Below are 24,244 nucleotides of genomic sequence, written 5' to 3'. Positions count from 1 at the left end.
ATCGGTTTCTCCAAGGCATTTGAGCAAAACCCCTTCTGGAGTCTTTTTGAATAATTCATTTCCCACAATCACATAACTTAAAGCTCTATATTTTATTTTTCGACAAGTTGTCCCATCGGGATTCGCTAAGTAATTAACTATTGGCTTACGTCAATCGTTGTCGTTTAAATTGTTAATAACAAAAATTTCGACCCAATTCGTACCTTGTGCGCATTCGTCTGGTGCTTCTTGCCCCCCAAGTTTTGGTATTAACAATTTGCTTGAAGTGCTTCCCTCGAACTGCGCTTATTTTTGACTTCAAATGGTTCCTGTAGATTTTCTTTTGAAACTTTGTATCCAGAAGCCATCTGGGCCAAATCATTGGCCTTTTGATTTTCTATTCGGGGGATGTATTGAATGTTCACATGGGTGAAACGTTTAAGTAATGCATTTGCAGCAATGAGATACATGATCAAACTTTCTTTAGTGCACTTGTATTCTTTCGTTAATTGTTTCAATACTAACTCTGAGTCACCTTTATCTCAACATGTTTTGCCCCCAGTTCAAGCAAAATCTCTAACCCAGTTATCAAAGCTTCATATTCAGCCTCATTATTAGAGCAGAATTGGTTAAGTCGAAACTTAAATTTCGACGGAACGCCTCTGGGAGAAACAATCAGAATCCCAATTCCTGTACCATTTTTATGGCTGGATCCATCGAAATACAATTTCCAAGGTTGGCTATCAGCCACACTTGATAAAGGTTTTGTTACTGAATGATCAGCATTGATGTCGGCAACAATTTGGCGTTTAACAGATTTCAATGATTTATAAGTCAATGAATACTCTGTAAATGCTAAGGCCCATTTACCAACTCTACTATGTAAAATTGGCTTTGATAACATATGTTTAATTATATCGAAATGGGAGTACACATAAACATCAAAAGGCTTTATATAATGTTTAAGTTTCATACAAGAGAAATACAAACAAAGGCACAACTTTTCACTTGGATGATATCTTGTTTCAGCATCATTTAACACCCTACTAAGATAGTAAATGGCTCTTTCTACGCCATTTTCATCTTCTTGTGCTAACATACTTCCTATAGTACATTCAGATGCTGCTATGTACAGTTTCATATTCCTATTTTTAAGAAGAGGTGAAAGGATAGGAGGGTTAGCCAAGTATGATTTGATTTCTTCAAAAGCCCTTTGGTGCTCTTGTTCCAATTTAAACACATCCTCTTTCTTCAGACGAAGTAGTGGCAAAAAAGCTTGTGTGTTTACCACTTAGGTTTGATATAAACCTTCTGAGAAAGTTGATCTTTCCTAACAAAGATTGCGGCTCTTTCTTCGTCGAAGGGGCATTAGTCTCCATTATTGCTTTGGTTTTGTTCTGATTGATTTCAATTCCTTTCTTGTGCACAACAAAACCTAAAAATCACCAGCACAGACACCAAACACACATTTCAATGGATTCATCTTTAATCCATATTGCCTCAGCCTTTCAAATGAACGGCGTAGGTGATCTAGGTGATTATCCACGGAAGAGGATTTTACCATAATATCATCGATGTAAATCTGCATAAAATTTTCGATGAAGTCATGAAACATCAAATTCATTGCTCTTTGGTATGTGGCACCAACATTTTTTAAACCAAACAGCATTACTAGCCACTCGTAGCAACCCAGGGCTCCAGGGCATCGAAATGCAGTTTTGGAAACGTCTTCCTCAGCAATAAAGATTTTATTATAGCCCGAATACCCATCAAGCATACTTAAATATTCAAATCCCGCAGCTGAGTGGACCAGCATTTCTGCCACTGGCATAGGGTACTCATCTTTAGGAGTGGTAAGATTTAAATCCATAAAGTCAATACAAACTCTTATAGTTCCATTTTTCTTTTTAACTAGGACTACATTTGCTAACCAGTCTACATACCTTGCAGTTCTAATGAACCCACATTTCAAGAGTCTTTCGATCTCTTCTTTGATCTTTGGCAAAATTTGTGGCGCGAATCTCCTAGGAATATGCTTTACTGGCTTTTTGTCTGGTCGAATTGGTAATATTAATTCCACCATTTCTCGGTTTAGTCCAGGCATTTCATTGTAATCCCAGACGAAACAATCTTTGTATTCTTTCAAAAGCTCCACAATTCGATCTTTGAACTGCTTGGTGATCTTGGCGCTAACATAAGTTGGCCTTTTGATGGTGCCATCTCCTAGATCCACTTCTTCGAGAGGATCCTGCGCCCTCATTTTGGTAGTAGACACCATAGGGTCCGCTTCGAAACCCAAAGGTTCATCATCATATATACAATCCAGTTTTTTATCATCGATGAGGTCATCAGTAGTATCTCCCACCAAAGTTTCGATCACTTCTTCTTCCAGAACTTCGGCCTCTTTGGCCGTATTTAATTTTGTTTCGGCCACATAGGCCGTAATTTTATCCCAAAAATTAGGGTTGGACATGATTTACTTATCCACATCCCACCCAGTTGGTGAGATCCTGTATGTAGGACAATTTGACGTAAGATCGTCGATCATCCTCCTATAATTTGAGACCCTTTTCTTGAGTACATTACCTTCTGCTTGGAAGTTTCCCCACGATCAACAACCACATAGTCTTGATCAACTATTTCTCTTTCCCAAACAAAGCCAGCGTTTAGGTCAAGTTTCATGGAAAACATTTCGTTTTCCTGAACCTCATATGTCGGGCCAAGGGATATGCATGGAGGAATAGTGGCCAATTGTTTATCGAAAATACCTTTGGTGATGCTATTCACTTCAGCCAGAAAATAACTTTGATCAGCCTCAATATTTTCTACCAATCCATCTCTCCGCCATATAGCAAGCCTCTGATGCAATGTCGAAGGCACTGCCCCCAAACCATGGATCCATTCTCTGCCCAGCAATACATTGAAGTTTGCTTTGGATGGGACCACCATGAACATGGTTGTCCTGCTAACACTCCCTACTATCAATTATACTTCGACAACACCAAGGGAACTTCCAGTTTTCCCTTCTTAGTTGGTAAGGACCACATTGTGAGGTTTCAAATCTGAGTCCATGATGCCAATTTTGCTTAAAAAAGTCTGGGGCAGCAAATTTACAGTGGCTCCTCCATCTAAAAGTACCTTGTTTACTCCAACGCCATTTATTTTGGCTTGAATGAACAAAGGTTTGAGATGATGGTTCATTGGGAAATCTGGCTTCTCGAACACAACATGTTGGTTCTCTACGCAGCCATTGTTTATCATGTAGTAGCATATTGGCTTATGATTAGCCATCTCTTATGTAAAGTCACTCTTTATTTCGTTGACTTCTGACGAAACGTCATATTTCTGCAGGAAGCATTAACACAACATTGCACACTATCTCAAGGCTAGGGTCGGATTCAGAAAAAATTTGAAGTCATTTCCTCATCCTCTTTTGGAGTTTCCTCCTTCAAGGTTGACAAAGGGGGAAAAAAATCCTTTCGGTGGCTGGCCTCTTGACCATTTTGAAAACTGCCACTTGTTTTCATGTGTCTTTGTAGTGTTAGTTACGTCTTTTAAGGCACCTGCCTTTTCTGGCGTTGATACCTATGCCATTGTGTCTTGGTCATAGGGTTTTTTCCTTTATAATTGTTATTGTAGGCATACTGCCTGGAATTTGATGCCTCTTTTTGAGTAGGCGTTGCAGCAAGCCTCTTAACCCACTTAGTTGGTGGGGCAGAGTAACCAGATTTCTTGCCCCCAGAGAAGACCCAAGTATCTGTGGGTGATTTTGCGGGAGGGCTAAAAGTTTTCCTCTGGTTTCTGTTTGAATTTTTGTCAGAGGACTTCATTTTGTAAGGAATGCCCCTCTTATTGAAGCCAAACTTCGGACGGTTGTCCGCCCATCCATTTTTCCGCTTTGACTGGGGTCGAAATCCTTCTACAGATTTAGCTACCTCTTAATCGAATAATGCACTGCATCTAGGGCAAAGTATAGCCTTAGTGTTGGAAATTTTTCATCTGTTGAGGAAATCTATCAAATCTTCCTCAACTTTTGGGTATGCCACCTTCATCTTTTCAGCAAATTGGTCTTCAGTAACCACAACATGGTCAGATTGATGGTCCTCAGTAACCATCTCAGCATCCACTTGCAATTTTCCTTCAGGCAACTGAGTTCCGACAGGGATTTCATCATTGAAGTCCCCAACAATGTCCACCATGTTTATATCGACTATCTCAGCATACATGGAATAAGCTTTCTTTAAAGGGTCGGCATCAACTTGAATTGGTTGTTTAGCTTTATCTCCAAACTTCAGCCTTCCCTCATCGAGAGATTTCTGCACAAAGTCCTTGAAACGAGTACAATGAGATAAGTTATGTCCTAGAAAACCATGAAGTTTACAAAATCTTCTCTTTTTCCTCTGTTCCAAAGGAGGCAGTTTCATGTTCTTAGGCATTAAAATTATGCCATCGGTGACCAAGAGATCAAAAAGCTCATCACATTTGGAAACATCAAATGTATATGTTTTTGGAGGGTATTTGTCATTCTTAGGTTCTTCCGGATTCTTTCCATTCGATGGCCTTAATAATTTACATGCATAGGGAGGCCCATCTTTTAATTCTGCTATATTAACCTCACTATCTTCGATAGTATCTGATCCCCAATCAAACTCTGGGTCCCTGTTGTAGGTATCGACATAGGCTACCTTTTCTTTTTGGGGAACCTATTTGTCCTGGCTTTTTCGGCCTTAAGCCTTTCGACTTGTCAGACTCTATATGCTAATTGTGCCATATCTCTGAGATACTGGGTATCTAATTTCTTTCAGACTAAATAGTCAAGGCCCCCAGCAGCCATTTCGACCAGTTCATGTTCAGGCACTATAGTGAAGCATCTAGCCTTAAGGAGTCGTAATCGATTAAAGTAATCGTCAATTGACTCGTGTGTTCTACGTCGAACACTGGCTAGTTCCTTCAAACTAATTTTAGATTGACCCATGTAGAATTGTTCATGAAAAGCCTTTTCCAATTGGTTCCAACTAAAAATGGAATGAGGAGGCAATGTTGTAAACCATGTAAAGGCATTTTTTGTTAAAGAACTCGGAAAGTATTTCATTTTCAAATTATCATTATTTGCTATGTCACCAGCCTCCATAAGATATCGAGCAATGTGTTCGACTGTCAATTCATTAGTTTCCCCAGCAAATTTAGTGAATTTGGGGACTTTCCAATTCCTTGGCAAATCAGTCTCTAGCACATACTCAGACAAAGCCGATACAAAATTTGGCCTATGCAATCCCATATTAAAACCATTTTGGGCCAACAGGGCTTCGACCACGTTTGCTATATTATTATGGCCCTCGTAATTGTTTCGACGGCCTTGCATGACCACTTGGTCTGCATCTTGGTGCATGTTTACCACTATGGGGACCCTCACAGGTTCCTCTCGTATCTGTGGTTGCGCCATTTGCACTTGATTTTCAGGCACATGGTTGATTTGCTCTTCCGCGAGGTTCTCTGTTGGCCTCACATTTGCATTTTGAGCCACTGGTACATTTCGCACCGGAGGAGCACCAAAGAAGTTGGCCATTCGTTCCATTTGAACAGACAGCGCTTGGTAACTGTTATTGGTATCTCGAATCAACAGATTAATTACTGCACTCATCTGTTGAGTCACCAAGTTAACCATTTCATGATTGGCCTCGTCCATTTGCTGCCTTAGGGCGGCTAGGAAGGCGGTAGTTAATGACGGTTGGGGAGTTCGATAGGGAACGCTTACCCCTGGATCGAATATTTGGGGCATTGACGCGTGTAGACTCTCCGAGAAAGTAGATGGGTTCGTATGTAGGCCTTGCATCAAAGAGGATGGCATACCATATGGCCTACTTCTATGACTAGTGCCAAAATCCCAGAGTCCTTGGGTTGACGTATTGCCTGGCGTTGGAATGGCCTGTGAGACCTGAGCGGTCGTCGAAGCCGTTATATGCACAGGCGAAGACATTTGCGCAGAAGTCGTTGACCCCACTAATGCTAGTTCGGGTGCAATAATACTAGATGGAATTGATTGTGTACTATCCTGCGAAACTGGTGGATTGGTTGTTGTCCCTGATGTACTGGCTGCATTCGATGCCGCTACACTCGGAATGGGAGGAGGACGCGTCATTTCAGGAAGTTGTTTTTTATTCCTTAATCGCATGCACAACGCATACCAACAATATTAATCGAATAAATTTCAAAAGGAAACTTAAACAAAAAGCACAAAAAGGTCCCACTGGGCGTGCCAATTTGTTTACACTGATTTTTGGTAAACAACCGATGGTTTAAAAATAGTTACTTGCAAGATCAACCAGTAAATCATAAGGACATATTGTGCTTCGTTATTCCCCATAAAATTATTATTGTTCTTGAAGAACTAAATAAAAAGAAGTAAATAAAGCAATCAAATTCAACCCAGTCGAATTCAGTTGAAGTAAAGTTGGATGAAAACAAATGAATTACTCAAAAGAAACAAGTAAATTGTAAAGACATTTAAGAAAACAAACTTAAATTGCATTGATTGAATGTAAATTGGTACACATGTTCATACATTGCAACTTGTGACTTGTTTCTCGCTTCCATATGGATAATTTGAGCATAAGTTTTGTGTATGATTGGATTGTGACCACTTTTCCTTGCGAAAAACTACTATTTATACTAATAGGAATAACTACCTAGATTTGAATTTAAAACTATAACTGCTACAAACTAACAATGCTTATCCATTCAATTTGAATTTTGAATACATATGTCTTGGAACCATCCGTTGCTTGACCTTATCCGAGAAACTGCTCTTCGATACCCGTACCTTTCGAACTGAAACACGCGCTTCAAGCATTCTTAGCAAGTCCAGCTTCGATTCACACATATAAGGACAAAAGAACATTCTTTGTTTCTTCGATGACAAAGTCAAACTTGTTTTGACTGCATTTAATATAGCTCTTCAAAAATATCGGCTAACAGTTACATAGTGGATGACCTTGGTGAAGGTGTACTTCATCAAGTAGAGTTGACGTAGCCCTTAGCGAGGATGAAAAATGGTGAACTATTATAAACACTGATGTTCTCTCTCTCTCTTTACCTATCCTTTTTACTTTTTGATTTTGCTTGTGATTAATTGAATAATTGATAGTTTAATTGCTAGAGTTGATCTAAGTTGTATTCATTGAAAATTGTCTAATTCGTTGAATTGGGTATTAACTCTTCACTTAGATCAATTGATTGAAACATCAATTCAATTATTCAATTTCACTTGTATTGTGTTTTAATTTGATAGCATAACTTATTTGTTCATATAGGTTTGGTTTGAAATTGTTATAAGTTTTGTATATTGTTCAAGGTTGATTAAAGTTTGATTGTTAATAAGATTTGTTTAGTGAATCTCTCAATTCTAAGGTCAAATCTTATTACTCACATATTGCCTTTTTGATTCATTGTTTCTGATAATTCGAGCGCAACTTCAATAGTTAATTTGTTAAAATCGTTTTTTCACTAAATCTCCGAAAATATTTTCAAAAGCTATTCACCCCCCTCTAGCTTGGTAACTTAATAGCCATATAGACCAACAAGTGGTATCATATAGGTTGGTCTCTTCTTACGGCTAACTATCGGAAGAGTTAATCCATATGGCTAACAAGGAGCCCAAGGGGGCGTATAATAGAGCACCTATTTTCGATGGAGAAAATTACGACTATTGGAAGGAGTGTGTGAGTGTTCACATCCAATCGGTGGATATGGATGTGTGGGACACTGTGGCCAACGGGCGGTTTCAACTGCAACTTGTTGCCAACGGTGTAGCCCAAGATAAGCCAAAAGCCGATTGGAGCGATGCTGACAAAAAGAAGGTTCAATACAATTTGAAGGCACAAAATATACATATCTCCTCTCTTGGAGTAAATGAGTATCACTCCGTATCTCATTGTAAGACCTCTAAAGATATGTGGGATGCATTGGAAACCCTTCACGAAGGAACCGATGAAGTTAAACAATCAAAAATTAATACCCTTGTGGAACAATATGAGCTTTTTTGCATGAATGATGGTGAAACTATCTCTTCTATGCAAATGAGATTTACTCTTATTGTAAACAAGTTGCAAAACCTTGGTAAAACAATTTCAAACCAAGATTGCACTAATAAGATTTTGAGATGTATGACAAGGGAATGGCAACCAAAAGTTACCGCTATCAAGGAATCAAATAAAGTGCTAACATATCTGCAGGTACCTTTCGTCGCTCACACTCATCGCCACCGTACAAAAGCATTTTTTGCCATTGTTGCCTCCATCCGTTTCTCACCGGACATATCACATTGAAAATTGAAGTATTTATATTTTTTTTTTAAATAATTTCTTAATGTATAATCTTTAGTAAGATGAATACTAACACTTAATAACTTAAATATTTATTGTTAGAGTTTTTAACAGAACAAAATTCACATATTTGTTAAAAACATATCTATAAAATTCACATATCTTGTATAGGTGTTATGTTGTGACTTGTCTTGTTTCTTCTCTTTTCGTGATGTTTATTATGTAGTGGTATCAGTAACTTAACTTTGTAACATTTTTGGGTGGTTCTCTTTTGCACACCTTGTACGAGATGAACCACATATTTTGATATATCATATTCCATTTTGGCTTGTTCAAAAAAAAAAATAAAGTGTGATATTCATAAAAAAAAAATCTTTAGAGAGTGTGATTAACAAGACTCGTACAATAAATTTGTCACCAAAAAAGACTCGTACAATAAAAGTAACATGGCTTTTTTTTTTGTTGAGGTAAGTAACTTGGCTTATTTCGTTAGAAGTTTGGAGTTCAACGAGAGCAAGCTGCATCTAGTCTAGCTATATTTCCTACTGATTTTTTTTTTTTTTTGCGGTGGCCGGGAATCGAACCTGGACTTTGCATATTTTATGCAAAAAAAATCTTTAGAGAGTGTGATTAACAAGACTCGTACAATAAATTTGTCACCAAAAAAGACTCGTACAATAAAAGTAACATGGCTTTTTTTTTTTTTGTTGAGGTAAGTAACTTGGCTTATTTCGTTAGAAGTTTGGAGTTCAACGAGAGCAAGCTGCATCTAGTCTAGCTATATTTCCTACTAATTTTTTTTTTGTGGTGGCCGGGAATCGAACCTGGACTTTGCATATTTTATGCATTGTTTCAACCGACTGAGTTAAGCTCACGAGGACATTTTCTACTGATCTTAGTACAACTATATTTTTTTTGTTCAAAAGTACGATTATATTTAAATAATATAATAGAAATTAAATACCAAGTTTTACGGATAATTGGTGATTACACCTAAAAATAATTTTAATCCAAACTATTCAAACAACTTAAATTGATAATTCTTCAAAAAAAGAAAAAACTTAAATTGATAAGAATGATGTATATATCATCGTATCCAAATATAAATCAATTTATGTTCAACTTAATTTTTAACACAAATCAATTGTATCAAAAAAAAAAAATTCACCACATAATAAAAAACACATTCTAAAAGAGATGAGACTTTTGAAAAATAAAAAAGGGAGGGTGTGTCAGTAAAAACTGGCGTGCGTAAAGTATGTAGTAAATTAGCGTTAAAAAATAGTATATGGCCCAACTTTGAAACCTTTATCTCGTCTTAAAACAAAAGAAAAAAGCTAAATCTAATAAATTGCAGTGCATATAATTCAGACCACATATAGATAGAACCGGAGTCGCTGGTGTCTGAGTTCCAACTCATTCATGTTCCTTTTCACCTTCCTAACTGCTCTTTCCAACCAACATGCTCTACTTCAACTCAATGTAATGTAACATCATCTCCCTCACACTGTATTTATTGTGTTATGCTTATTTATTTACTTTACTGTTGCACGGACACTTAAGATTGAAGGCTTGTCCCAGTGTCGGACAATTGCCGTCCTGGCACTTGTGATTATATTGAATTATGTCATTTTCTTTAAGGGAGATTAGTCACTTTAGACCCTGAATAGGAAATGAGTCGTCACTTTAGTCCTTGAATGCAGATAAATTGCAAAATAATCCTTGAATGGAGGAGACTCTGTTAGTCAATTTAGTCCTTGAATGCAGACTATGTTAGTCAAGTCAGTCCCTGAATGTACACTCTGTTAGTCACTTTAGTCCCTGAAATTGACCAACAAGGTCTATATTCAGGGACTGTTTTGCAATTTCTCTGCATTGAGGGACTAAAGTGACTACTCCTCTTTAAACTTTATTGTTGTTGATGTGTCAGTGTCGTGTGTCGTGTATGGTGTTTGTGCTTCATAATTACTGACTTATTTATTACGTGAAAATGTTGTCAGTGTGAGAGGAATGTCTGTTCCACACACTCCTTTGAATCATATTCCCAACAATTATTATTCAAGGCAACAACTTTTGAGCAATAGGTTGAATTGCGCTTGTACATTTTCCCCTCCAACAATCCCTAAATCAACATTGTCTTTTTCTGTTGATGCCGAACACCACAATGTTGAACAAGATTCTTTTGATTATTTGAACAATGTCGACTCTCTAAAATCTCTTGATAAAGAGAGAATGAGGAGAATGAGAATAGGACTAGCAAACAAAGGAAAAGTACCTTGGAATAAGGGAAGGAAACACACTGCAGGTACTTTACATTCGAGTTTATTTTACCATTTTTGGATCATTTTGTTGTTTAAGTGATTAATTATGAAACCAATTGCAGAGACCCGTGAGCGAATTAGGATGAGAACATTAGAGGCTTTGAAGGACCCCAAGGTGAAGTCAAGTAAGAGTCTTTGTTTAGATTGGAGTCTTCCTTTATTTTTGTGTTCACATCACAGTTTGACATGCCTTATTGTTGAAATGATTTAGGCAGGGTTTTAAATAGAGGTTGCGGAGAATCGCAGTTAAATGTGGCCTCAATTGCGGTTTTGGGAACATTAAAAACAGTTATGTTGCAGTGACCACTATTTAAAACCTTGATTTTAGGACTCTGAGATACTATTTTGGTTATGTGGTTCTTTTCCCTCATTAGTCAGATGCTAATTGGTTTTGCAATTTTTTTTTTCTTTTACTTGGTAGTTCCTGGCCCATGATTCACTTCTGGTCATTCATTATATTCATTTTCCCCTTCAACTAAAAAATTTTCAGGTGAAGAAGAAGATGGCTGAACATCCCCGTTGTCATAGGTAAACACAAGACCTTAAAAAAAAAAATATTATGTACGCCTCCTCAAGACAGATTGTAAGCTTATACCCTGCAAAATCATGTTTATGTTATGCATGTAAAAACAAATTATGAAAATTATCAAGGATTAATTGAGAAGGAAAAATTATTTGGTCTTGAACTCTTCAATTTCCATAATTTATTAATATTTCACACACAAGAAAGAATAATCATAATCCTTTGTTAATGTAACCAAAAAAAATATCCTTTGTTAATAACATATCTATCTCTCTTTATAAGATATTAGGTTTTTATATTGGGCCTACCCTCACGCCCAGGATTGAACATTTGGAGCGTGACAAGAGTGGCTTGATAGCAAAAACCTGATAGTTGGTGACCCAACGGGTCCTGGATAGGCATGAAATCATATTAGGTTTTTATATTGGACCTAACTCAACCGTACGCAACCAACTTGTAGTGTGACCGGACTCAACCTCACGCCCAGGATTGAACATTTGGAGCGTGACCGGAGTGGTTAGATAGCAAAAACCTGATAGTCGGTGACCCAACGGGTCCTGGATAGGCACTGATATCATATTAGGTTTTTATATTCGACCTAACTCAACCTTACGCAACCAACTTGTAGCGTGACCGGACTCAACCTCACACCCAGGATTGAACATTTGGAGCGTGACCGGAGTGGCTCGATAGCAAAAACCTGATAGTCGGTGACCCAACGGGTCCTGGATAGGCACTGATATCATATTAGGTTTTTATATTGGTCCTAACTCAACCTTACGCAACGAACATGAAGCGTGACCGGACTCAACCTCACGCCCAGAATTGAACATTTGGAGCGTGACCGGAGTGGCTCGATAGCTAGCAAAAACATGATATTCGGTGACCCAACGGGTCCTGGATACGCGCTAATAGTTAGGTTTTTATATTGGTCCTAACTCAACCTTACGCAACGAACATGAAGCGTGACTGGACTCAACCTCACGCCCAGAATTGAACATTTGGAGCGTGACCGGAGTGGCTCGATAGCTAGCAAAAACATGATATTCGGTGACCCAACGGGTCCTGGATACGCACTGATAGCATATTAGGTTTTTATATTGGACCTAACACAACCTTACGCAACCAACTTGTAAGGTCAGCGGTGCCTCTCTTTATAAACTTTGGTCAGACCTTATCTTTAATCTATGTGGGACTTGGTTATTCCAATAATATGGAATGTTCCTACTGTACATAATTCTGGTGGAAGAGCACAGGCAACATGCTTGTGATGATCGCATAGTTTTATTGTATGTTACTTGGCTTGGAGAAACCGATTGTAACATATACTACTAAAAGTAACAATGTTTTTTAGGATATATAGCATCTGAATTTGCAAGTTATTGCTGTTTTTTTTTCTCTAAGGGATATATTCATGGGCTTATTTGTCTAAACCTTGAGGTCATTCTATACTTTTATCCCAATTTCTGTTACCCTTATTAATATAAGGGCTGCCTGGTGCACTAAGGGTGTGTTTGGTTACGAAGAGAAATTTTGAAGAGAGAAGTAGGTAAGAGAGAGTTTGAGAAGAGAGAAAAAGGTGAGAGATTGAGTAGATTTGATGTAATGTTTGGTAGAAGAGAAAGATAAGAGATATAGAAGAGAGAGAATAATGTAATTGCTTTTAAAGGACAAAAATGCCCTTAAACACAATAAAAAGAAACTAAATAATTGTTTGGAGTAGAAAAACATAATTTATGCTCCCTTTTATGAAAAAAATAATTTATATTACCTGTAATACATTTTTTTATCAACGTTAACTAAAATCTTCATTTGAATTAATTAAAAAATGAATAATTTTTTTATTAAGTTATAGTACGGAAGTGTGGTTAATTTTTTTATAGTACGTAAGAAAATAAGTTAATTTTTTAAGACGGAAGTGTGGTTCATATTATTTTTGTTGCTAAGTAAATTTATTTTGAGAATTTTTTACTATGAAATTAATTAAAAGTGCAATTAACTTCACCTACAGCACAAGTGCACAACCATTCAGTTATAAATTTACGTTTTTGTATTTTCTTGATGCAATGGAGGGTATAATTGGAAAATTGCAAAAAATGCAACTCTCCCCTGTTTCTTCTCATCCATGAGAAGACTCAAAAATCAGTGGGCCCCACAGATTTTAACTCTCTCTTCTCTCTTTCTCACCACAACCAAACAAGAGAAGTGTAGGACTTGTCTCCTACTTCTCTCTCTTCAACTTCTCTCTCTCCTTTTTCTCCTCTACCAAACACAGTGTAAAGTCCCGCATACGCAAGGTCCGGGAAGGGGTCTCATCAATTGGTGTATTGTACACAGCCTTACCTTGTTTTTTTTTACACAAGAGGTTGTTTCTAGGATTTGAACCCGTGACCTTTCAGTCACGTGACAACAACTTTACCGTTGCACCAAGGTTGTTACCCTTATGTCTGAAAAATATTCAAAGTTGTTTGATGTTTTCTCTTGTAGCCACTTCAATAATATAATTAAGAACAAAAGAAACAGAAATCCATGCATATTTCACTTTTTTTTTTCTGCAAAAGTATATTATAGGGAGTACAAGGGATACTCAAAACCAATTACAAACAAATGAGAAATCAAACAAGAATCAGACCACCTCTCGATCATTTCACTGTGTTTTCAATAAGGAGTATGCTCTATTTCTATCATTATCTGATAAATAAAGTAAGATTAAAATCAATGATAATGAATACAAGATCATAACAAATTATTCGGACTCAGATGATCAAGCCAACTAGAAACTAATTTCAATCTAGTTACAAACTTCCTTCTAATAGTAATATATTCTACTAAGAAAATTGTTCTAGTATTGTAGTTGCAGCGAGGTATTGTTCGTCCTGTTGGTTTCAATTAGGTATACTATATTCTTACTTGTAAATATTGTTAGACAGAAATTTTTAGGTTGTCTTGCTCTTTGGCATGAATAACAATAGAATGTAGCCAATGGCAATTCATTCTCCAATCTTTTACCAACCTTCCTGCAGTGATCAGATCAAGGAAAAGATAAGTTATTCTCTGAGACGTGTCTGGGAAGAGCGACTGAAGTCACAGCGGGCAGGGGAGCAGTTTTTCCTCTTATGGGAACAAAACATAGCAAATGCAGCCAAGAAAGGAGGGAGTGGTCAAGTTGAGTTAGATTGGGACAGCTATGATAAGATAAAAGAACAACTTGAGTTCCACCGAATTCTGCAGGCAGAGGAAAAGGAAAAAGAAAAGCTGATGACAATTGTTGGAACAAATAAATTATTTCATTTGTGGACGGAAATCATAGCCAAATCAGCAAAGAAAGGAGGGAGTGGAGAAGAAGAACTTGATTGGGATAGCTACGACAAGATAAAAGAAGAAATGATTCTTCTCAATCAGCTTCAGCGTATTACAGAGAAGGCAAAGGCCAAAGAGATGGCCAAAATAAAAGCGGAGAAAGAGGCACAGATAAAAGCGATAAAAAAGGTTATGCTCACTCAAAAGAGAAAAGATCTCCGAGAGAGGACAAAAGCTAGAGAGAATATAAAGAATCAACCATACAAAAATGCAGAGGAAGACAAATGTGCCGAGGATGTTACTCAAGAATTCAAACTTGGCTCTAAATTAACTAAGGTAAGCATTCAATATTTTCTCGTTTATTGGCTGTTTATAAATGCAACATGATGAGTCAATTAAAAATGAGATTAGTGTAAGTATTGAGATGGCAGAATGAATTAAATCTCAGCTAAGTTGCAATTATAGTTTAGTGAAAGGCAAAGGAGAATACTGAGCAAAGTTGGTTAGTTTCTCATTTTTGGACTTATAGAAATAGGAATTTTAATTGTTGAATCCATTTTCTGTCAAGAGATTAACTGCTTGGTTGCTTTGTCTGTTGAAATTTGAAAACACTTGCATTATTGGTTTGACTTATTAGAAACTTAATCATGATAGCCTGTATTTGGATTAAGGATAGAAGCAGATTAAAAAGGCATTTATCTTAGGAATATGCCATTTTGAAAATAGTATTTTGAGCTTAATTGTTATATTCAATTGAGTATTTTCAGCCCGACCCTTTTTTTTGTTATTTATTATGTATGTAATCCTCATTGCTACTTTATTTTTAATAAAAATAAAAACTAAGGGAAAGGTGAAATTTCTATTAATGAAAGTGGCACAAACGACGGTATGATTTCCTTTTAGCTTTTTTGGTGGTGGCCAGGGTTTGAACTCTGGACCTTGCATATTTTAGCTACTAATGATGGTATGTTTTTCCTGTCTTCAGAATCATGTAAATAACATCATCAGAAGTGAAGTAGCTAGAGAAGGAGACGTTATTTATTCCAATTTTCCAACTCACAGTAAATTGGATTTAGAGCTTATCAGAAGAGAGAAAATGCAGAAAAAAGTGTCACTTGCAGATCAGATACAGGCTGCTAAAGTCATAAAGGGGAAACTCCATTGATATGGAATCTTATTTGCATTCTAATACAGGTTTACTTGAAATAATGTGTATGTATTTTAGTTTGTATTCCCTCCGGTCACTATTATAAGCAAAAATTGACATTTTAGGTTCATTCAATAAATGATGTATGTGGTCTATATATAGACTACATACATCGAATGAATCTAAAAAGTAAACTTTTGCTTATAATAATGACCAGAGGGAGTATCATGTAACAGAATAGTGTATGAGGTATATGCAAAACAATGTAAGCAGTTTGTTTGTTGTAGACTAGGAAACTGGTCTGAGTATTTTAATTTTGGGATATCCGTGCTTTAATTTGGTTTTGAATTTCAACATTTTTGTTCTTATTCCTTTTTCTCTGTTTCTTTGTAAAGAAAAACACTCAGCTCTTGTTCTGTGTAGTTAAATGGATAGGTAGGTAGAACATGTAAGTTAAGTTCATTTCCACTTGGATTTGATGATATAGAACATGTAATCACTTCTTGGAATAGGAGTTATCTGTATTTGGCTATTGAAAGTTAGGTCATTTCAGTTGATTATTCAAAGTTTAATTTGCTTAACAAATTTTGCAATTTCAAAACCTTTTTGCATAGTTAAAGCTTCAAATACCTTTGAATCTAATAATGAACAGGTTTGCCATCAGCTAGCAGCAACGACGAGTAGCACTTCGGTGACATTGTGGGTGGTGACATTGTGACATTGACCAACCACAATGTCACAAGTGTCTTTCTTCTTTCTCTTTCACAATATTTTTTTGTTTCTTTGTACATTTGTGACATTGTGGTTGACCAATGTCACCAATATCACCAATCACAATGTCACCTTATTATCCGTTAAGCTTAATACAACCACTAAGAGCGGGTGGTCCAACAAACATCAGAAACAAATTTGAACCTCCATTTAGTGTCTTCAACAACACCACAATAGACTTTTGTGCCTTTTTGAATAAGGGTAGTCACATCAACATCAATCTCTTCAAAACATTTTTTATTTTTTAACACACCATATTTCATAACACAGGACAAACACGTGAACTAAAACATCCTCATATACATTAATTACTCATGTTATAAATAATGATTGAGATCTAGTGTTGCCTCATAACTATCCAAACAATGATAACATCCGTGAAGTCAATATTTATAAGCAAAAGACAATTTGGTAATAGTCAGTCATAGACAAAATGTGTGTTAAGATCATCTTCATTTGTTAGTCTCTCATTTTCTTCTATTTAGAGATATAAAGAGACAATGAAGTTTGAAAATAATGAATAGTAATGGAACCCACTTAGCGGTAGGACCCATTACATACTTGTATCTATCGCTCACCAAATGACATTGTCCATTTATTTTAAGCAAATGGAGAGGATCTTAACTCAAAATGTATATATATATATTAATTACACTATCAATTTTTCTTAATCCAGAATAAAATTGGAAAAAGGTCCTCTAAAAAAAATGGCAAAGGGACTAACAAAAAACGACGAATAAAAAATATATAAATTAATGTCGTGATACAAAAATGAATCCAATCAACTTAACTTAATTAGCTAATAGGGCTTACTCCAACACCCAATTCAAATTAATTGGTTCGATCATAAATAGCTGTGAAAGTCATGGTGGCAAATGAGGTCCCGGTTCCTGATGAAGATGAATCATCTTGATTCCCTGAACCTGCCAACAAAGAAGTACAAGTACTTTCCATTTCAGCCTTACCTCTTTTGTTCCCTAGGTCATTGGCATCTACAAATTCAAATATCATGCCTGGTTTTATCATATTATCATCGTTCACATCTTTTTCACCGATAAGCATTTTAAGCACAGTGGACATAGAAGGCCGGAGCTGAGGAGAGTCCTGCGTGCAAAGAAGACCAACCTTGCAAAATTTGACTGCCTCCTCAACATTGAAGTCCCCTTCTAGAAAAACATCCACCAAATTTTTTAGCTCCCCTTCCTCATACAAATCCCATGCCTGCATGACACATTAGTATGTCAGTCATACATCAAGAGTAGAATTTCTACTTGTCTAGTTGATAGTATATTGTCTTTTAACATCCTACCGCTGCGTTCTAAGGTATACCCCATCAAAAGATACACCAGTGATCCCTTTTTATTAACCGTTGATATATTGTTTAAAAATGAATGAGTGGTAGAGATTTATTTTATTAGTTTTAATCATAAACATCAATTAATTTTTACTGTAGTATAAGGGAGCACCAGTGCAGCAATTTTGAAAGGGAACAACTTAGAATCAGTAATTTCCTTTCTTTTTTCCTTCTCATAGGACAAAATGTCATTGAAGACCAGTCAAGCACAAGTTGTGCCAACCAATGGTTCTTAAAATTGAATTACAAATAGGTATATTAAGCCCCTTTGAATGCTGCATACAACATGGGTGTAACAAATACACAGCAATACAAAATGATTTTACACACCATCTAGATAGACACCAAACATTAGCTATGTTGTCCCATGGTAAGGACAATGCATAATATATGCAAGGTCTGGGGTTCGAACCCCAGACACCACCAAAAAAAAATTAGCTATGTTGAAGCCATTCTTTCCATTGATATTGATGAATCACCTGTGCCTACCCCATCCCCTTGACCACCCACCTTAAGTGTCTCAAATATCCCATTTGTGGACATCTGATAAAATATGAACAATATATAGAAGATTAGCATGACCCCTATACAAGAATCAACCGTATATCCTAACAGGAACCGTAAATTCATTCACAATTCAGATCAAAGAAATATATGAGATGGAATCTATGTCCAATTCGCTCTAAACCTTCAAACCATGAATGTATAGATTCCAAAGTTTTAGGGAATAGGTTTTCATTGCTTGACACTTAACTTAAAGAAACCGTTCTCATCTAAAGTATGTCTTGAATCTACAAATTTGATATTACTAAAAGCTCATTCTTTTAGGATATCTACATAGCAGGCTTAACAGTTACCTAATATGTTTTGCAACCTCCAATTGAGAATGAACTTTTAAGTTCAGAAGGTTAAACTTTATTTCAGATTGGCCAAGTTTTATTTTTTCCGACTTGGTCCTTTATGATATTTTGTTTGCACTGTTAGCCCTTAAGTTATCTTCTTGTTAAATTGTAGTCTTTTCCAAGAATAAAGAAAGTGAAATGGCATTGTAGTCAATCTCAAATAACATTTCACTCACACTTCATACAAGTTTCTGTTATTCAATATTTGCACAAAGAAAGAACCTTACCCTTGTAAGAAGATATTGTTCTTTAACGGGTAAGCGTCTGTTTGTGTTGGGCCTCCCACTAACAATTTCTAATAGTAGCACTCCAAAACTATAGATGTCTGATTTTCTTGTCACTTGATTTCGTATTGCATACTCAGGTGCGACATAACCACTACAAAACCAAACAGGGTATGGTTAAATTTAATAGGCCTGACAAACTTGAAATTTCCAAAATCTGTCATTTACGGGTATTAACTAACTAAAAAACTATCCAACAAGTAAAGAAAGAAAAGTGAACTTACGCAGTTCCAGCAACCCTTGTACTAATATGAGTCAGGTTTGGAGGGATAAGCTTTGCAAGGCCAAAATCTGAAATTTTGGGTTGGAGATCTGTGTCAAGTAATATATTGCTGGCTTTTATATCTCTGTGAATTATATGTGGTTGAACCTCTCCATGAAGGAATGCAAGCCCTCGAGCAACACCTATGCAAATGTTGCGCCTTACAAGCCAACTGAATTTAATGCTGCTATGCCCTGAACCTATAAACTCATGAGGACTAATACATTATTATGATAGATTAACTACATTCATATCACTTAATAACATTATACTTCGTCTGTCCCTATATATAAGACCCATTTGAATAAAAATTTGTCCCTAAATATAAACCTCTTTTCAAATTACTAGATGCATTTATTATTTCCTTGAACATACCCAAAATTAATCCTACTAACTTATCTTGCAATATGAAAAGTCAAATTTAACACGCATACAAACAAAGGACAATTTGGTAATATGAACACACAAAATAGACACATTAATTTCACTAACAAATTTTCTTAAGAAATGTGAAAAAAGCAAAGGGAGTTTATATATAGGGACGGAAGGAGTATAATTTATGACAAATCACTTACCAAGAAGTGTTTGTGCTAGGCTATTATTCTCAAGATAACCATATACCAAAATTCTATGATTGTCTTCCACACAACAACCATTCAACTTCACTAGATTCTCATGCTCTATACTAGAGATCACCTTGATTTCTGTCAAAAACTCTTGAACCCCTTGTTTTGATTCAGCTGATAAAACTTTTACAGCTACCATGCATCCATCTCTCAACTTTCCCTGTACAGTGGAGGATGCTATCAGTCACTAAACAAGAAATATTGGTAAAAGCACAAATAGATTTCTTTGTGAATTCTAGGTGATTTCATACTAATGCAATCACCTTATAGACTGATCCAAAACCTCCTTGCCCTATCTTGTTTGCAAGACTAAACCCTGAAGTGGCAATTCGCAATTCCTTATAAGTGTAAATTTTGACATTGTGAAGTTCTGAAATATCTGTTGCAACATAGAAACATTAACTTAATTAACCATAATCATTTTGAAATATATGAAAGTTTTGAATATATATGTAGGGAATGTATTAATCACATGGTTTTAAAGCTGAAAACATCTTAACCGTTGGTTTTAATGTGATGAATGTTAATTACTCCTCTCATCTCTCAAATATAACAACTCCCCTCCTCTCACTTGATACATCTCTTATATATACAAACTTACAAAAACAGCTCGGCCAAAGGTTGTTCACTCACATTAATTTTTATATATATAAACCATTATTTACACTTGCATAGAAGACAAGCGGGCAACAAGCTGCGCTGCTAGACCTTTTTGGATGGCAAAACCAATCCTCGTGAACACAACATTCATAGACATGACATTGCTATGCATGACCTTTTGAACTCTATGTAAAAGGTCAATAGCCTCTGATGCTAGGAAACCGAAAGTGTCAAAAGCAAATGGTATAAAAGCATGTTGGTTGTCAGAACACGCTTTCTCATGTTTGGCCATTTTGCTTGTCGCAGCTTTTAATGAAATGGAATTATTAGAATAAGTCTACTTTATAGAATTGCTAACACATATCAAGTCATAAAGCAATTAATTGAATACATATATAATATCGAAAGGAAAGGGAGAAGATGATCTATAAATTGAGATCACAGATTACCTATATCTGTTCCGGTGAATCGTGTGGCTGAAGAAGACCTAAAAAATTGAGAGCAACAAGTCATGAGAGTAACCGCAGTGCAGTGCAGTACAGTGCTCCAATAGATCAAACAAACTTAAAGCTGTAAATTAAGAGATAAATGAGAATCAACATATCATCAAATACTTTCAAAAGCTTGAAAATTCATTCATATTGACAATATTGAATCTTGAATATTTAATTTCCAAACTAATATTAATAATTAAATGAAACATATAATAATAGTATTAGTTATTCTAGCTTAGCCAGCCAATAGGCAAATAAAAGTCAAATTTAATTTAAATTTAAAAGTATTTATTTGAACATGTCAACCAACCCATATCTCAGTAGAATATAGTATATAGAATTGGATGAAAGTAAATCCAAAATGAGGAAAGAAATAAATCAATGTTGAAAATAGGTGGAAAGAAAGAAAAGGGAGGTGAAAAAAGAAACCTGAAATAAAACCAAGCACGGCTCCAGGCAGTGCAGTACTGTGTTGTGAAATTCGTTGACTCAGGGTTTCTTTTCTCGCGTCGAACAAGAAAATGTGAGAGAGAGACTCTGTGTGTGTGACTTTTAATCAAAATTGTAATGCTTTTAAGGCGACCGCTGGTTCGGTGAAGTTGATCTATTTATTGTCATCTTGAACTTCCAAAACACCTCCCAGTAATACATGTCTGTTTTAAGTTTAAAAATGGCTACGAATATCAGGTTATGTGCCACACACTTAAAAAACAAAATGTTAAACAATGTCTTTGGTAAGTGGTTAAGTAATCAAAACAAGTATTATGTGAGGAGGTATTCTTCTATGGTCACAAGACCAAATCAATAATGTTTGGACACACATGTAAAAAGATTTTCCTCAAAATATTCAATCATCTTTTTTATCAATTTTCTCTTTATGATTAAAAAAATATTTTTATGTGTGTGACAAAATACTATTTCTTTGGTCTTGTGACCATATTAGAATTTCTCATATATCTTCTAATTGTCATATTTTAGCATTTTACACAAACCAAGACAATCAATAAATGATTACTTTTGATACAATAATTTATGGTTTTCCAATAATGGCCTCATTCATTTAATATCTTGTTTCATATATTTCTTTCTCTATAATAAATAACTAAGGGTAATATTGGTAAAATAACATATAATATTGCATTGAACTTCAAAAGTGATAGTTAAATAGAAACAAAACATTTCTACAAAAGAGACAATTCAAAAGGAAAAGAGGGAGTAACTTTTTTAAAAAAAAAAAAGTGAAATAATTATTACTTAATCAAAAGTCAAAATTTATATTTTTAAGGCAAATTTTCTATTTATAGATTTCTTAACAATTGCCCTGAGGACACTGATTAGTAAAACCCTTAAAAAAATGCAAAAATCAAAGTTATTCGTAAGAAAATCAATATTATCTTTTAAGTTTTTAAGTTTTAAATTGGTCCTTCTCTCAAAAAAAAAAGTTTTAAATTGGTCCTTTAAATTACACAATGTTTACGTTGTTACCCTTTCTGTCGAACTCCGTTAAAGATGGAATTTGTGATTGTTTTGTGGTGACATGGCATGTCCAATCATCATCTTCATATTTAAATCCAGATCTTCATCACATCATTTTCTTTTTTAAAAATCCCAATTCAAATAAGAAGAAAAAAACGCTATTAGACGCACCAATGCCCTTATAAGGATTATTATTATAATTATTATTATTATTATTGTTCATTGAAATTTTAGTACTTGTAGGAAAGATGTTCTATGCGATGTCCTGGACAACAAGTACGACAATAGGTGATGTCCTGCACAACATGTACGACAATATAGCACAATAAACAATAAACAATGCGATAAATAAGAACACGAGAATTGGTAACTAAGTTAGGTGTAATGTCACCTACATCTGGGGGCACCCACCCAAGAAAGAAAATACACTCTCAACAGTATCATTTTCTAGTCTTATGTGAACAAACACCGCCTCTTCACCTAATATTACTCGTGTATTTCTATCTAGGACTCCCCCTAAATATGAGAGATCCCTCTCACTTTCTCTCAATCACTAACCTCAATGATTGACTCAATCACGGCTACAATTAAATAAGATAACAGCTCCAAAAGACAAATTGACTCTTGCTTGAAGTACTAGAGTGGTATAAAAAGAACAAAATATAACTCAACTAAAACAAACCAACTCTAAGCAACAAACCAACTCTAAGCTTTTGATAATCACTAGCAGCACCAGAGTGGTATATAATAAAACACACTCAAAACAACGAAACCCTAAAATTCAATTCTTCAATGACGGCTTCACTGATGTTATTAGGGTAGAGTCTTCCTTATATAGCCACTGTTCTGCATGGGTTTTTTCTTCAATGGGCTAACCAATTGAGTTATCCATAATTATATTTTCAGCAACAATCTTCTAGAAGCACAAAATATATTTTAACCAAATCTATTATATTTTCGGCACAAATCTTTTAGATAATAAAATATATATTTGCTCCAAATATTCCTTAAAGAAATATATTTGCTTCAAATCTTCTGGAAGCACGCTATATATTTGAAGCAAATCATTTTTGGAAATAACATCAAACACACAGCAAATATACACCAACAGAGGAAAGCTTATAGAAGCACACGCTTCTTGGAGCACAAGTAACTTCAACCAAATCTTCTTAGATCACACGCAAAACCACACACTCCAAAAAATGCAAATATGGTACAACAGCTTATGTAAAGATGTTGTACTTGCATGTATAGAACATCTCGTACCACATCTTGCCAAAACATATTAACAAAATGAAGCCAACTCAACAACCAAAAACACAACAATCCTTCCCTTTTGTAAATTTTGGCTAAAACAATCTTCAACTAACGATCTGTCTGTAGGAGAAAAAAACTTCTTCAGTTAAAAAAAATCTTCATATAGAAAATATATCATCTTCAAAAAATTTAACGATACGCAAACAGATGAGAAGAAGTAATTAATGTGAGAATATTCTGAGTGTTATTGCGCTTTTAAATGATGAATTTAATTAACATGGATAGAACTCAGGGGGAGCTTACAAAACTCACCTTAAGTACTATTAGACTCAGGGGGAGCTTGCAAACCTCAAACCCTTACAGTCAACTTGTTAATTGGATGAACAACAATTGCACATATTAAATATTATTGTTTGTCATCATCAAAAAGGGGGAGATTATTGGAACAATATGTGTTTAACAATAAACCTTTGAGAGTTTTGATGATAACTGTAACACCCTATTTCTAATAAGCAGTAAAACGCGCGAATACATCAGACATATTCTAGAAATAGATGCTACGTCTTCGAATAAACCACAAAACATACATGCATAAAGATCATGTTTACACAATATAGCAGCGGAACA

The 24,244-nt window shown here is 35.5% G+C and overlaps 2 protein-coding genes, 1 non-coding gene and 1 pseudogene across 3 annotated transcripts; 2 read left to right on the top strand and 2 right to left on the bottom strand.

Moving 5' to 3' along the window:
• Nucleotides 1-248: 248 nt before the first annotated feature.
• On the bottom strand, nt 249-1,120 carry LOC146899294 (uncharacterized; annotated as a pseudogene).
• Nucleotides 1,121-9,648: 8,528 nt separating this feature from the next.
• LOC146899293 (histone-lysine N-methyltransferase, H3 lysine-79 specific-like protein) lies at nt 9,649-15,927 on the top strand. Its single transcript, XM_085731756.1, has 6 exons — nt 9,649-9,782; nt 10,301-10,605; nt 10,684-10,736; nt 11,112-11,149; nt 14,168-14,780; nt 15,430-15,927. Exons 1-6 carry the CDS (start codon nt 9,763-9,765, stop codon nt 15,607-15,609), a joined length of 1,209 nt encoding a protein of 402 aa, XP_085587882.1. The 5' UTR covers nt 9,649-9,762; the 3' UTR covers nt 15,610-15,927.
• Nucleotides 15,928-17,082: 1,155 nt separating this feature from the next.
• On the bottom strand, nt 17,083-21,593 carry LOC146899291 (cold-responsive protein kinase 1-like). Its single transcript, XM_085731757.1, has 7 exons — nt 21,314-21,593; nt 20,840-20,960; nt 20,054-20,169; nt 19,740-19,950; nt 19,127-19,364; nt 18,846-18,996; nt 17,083-17,583 (listed from the first exon to the last, which is right to left on the bottom strand). The coding sequence occupies exons 2-7, from the start codon at nt 20,901-20,903 to the stop codon at nt 17,194-17,196; spliced, it is 1,170 nt and encodes a 389-aa protein (XP_085587883.1). The 5' UTR covers nt 20,904-20,960; nt 21,314-21,593; the 3' UTR covers nt 17,083-17,193.
• On the top strand, nt 18,243-18,346 carry LOC146899292 (U6 spliceosomal RNA). Its single transcript, XR_015024382.1, has one exon. It is a non-coding gene; the product is annotated as a U6 spliceosomal RNA (small nuclear RNA).
• Nucleotides 21,594-24,244: the final 2,651 nt, after the last annotated feature.

This window comes from Medicago sativa, chromosome 8 (assembly GCF_051527215.1).
Source record: "Medicago sativa cultivar Bolivia chromosome 8, Bolivia_mono, whole genome shotgun sequence".
Taxonomy (NCBI): Eukaryota; Viridiplantae; Streptophyta; class Magnoliopsida; order Fabales; family Fabaceae; genus Medicago; species Medicago sativa.
This window is presented reverse-complemented; position numbering and strand designations above follow the sequence as displayed.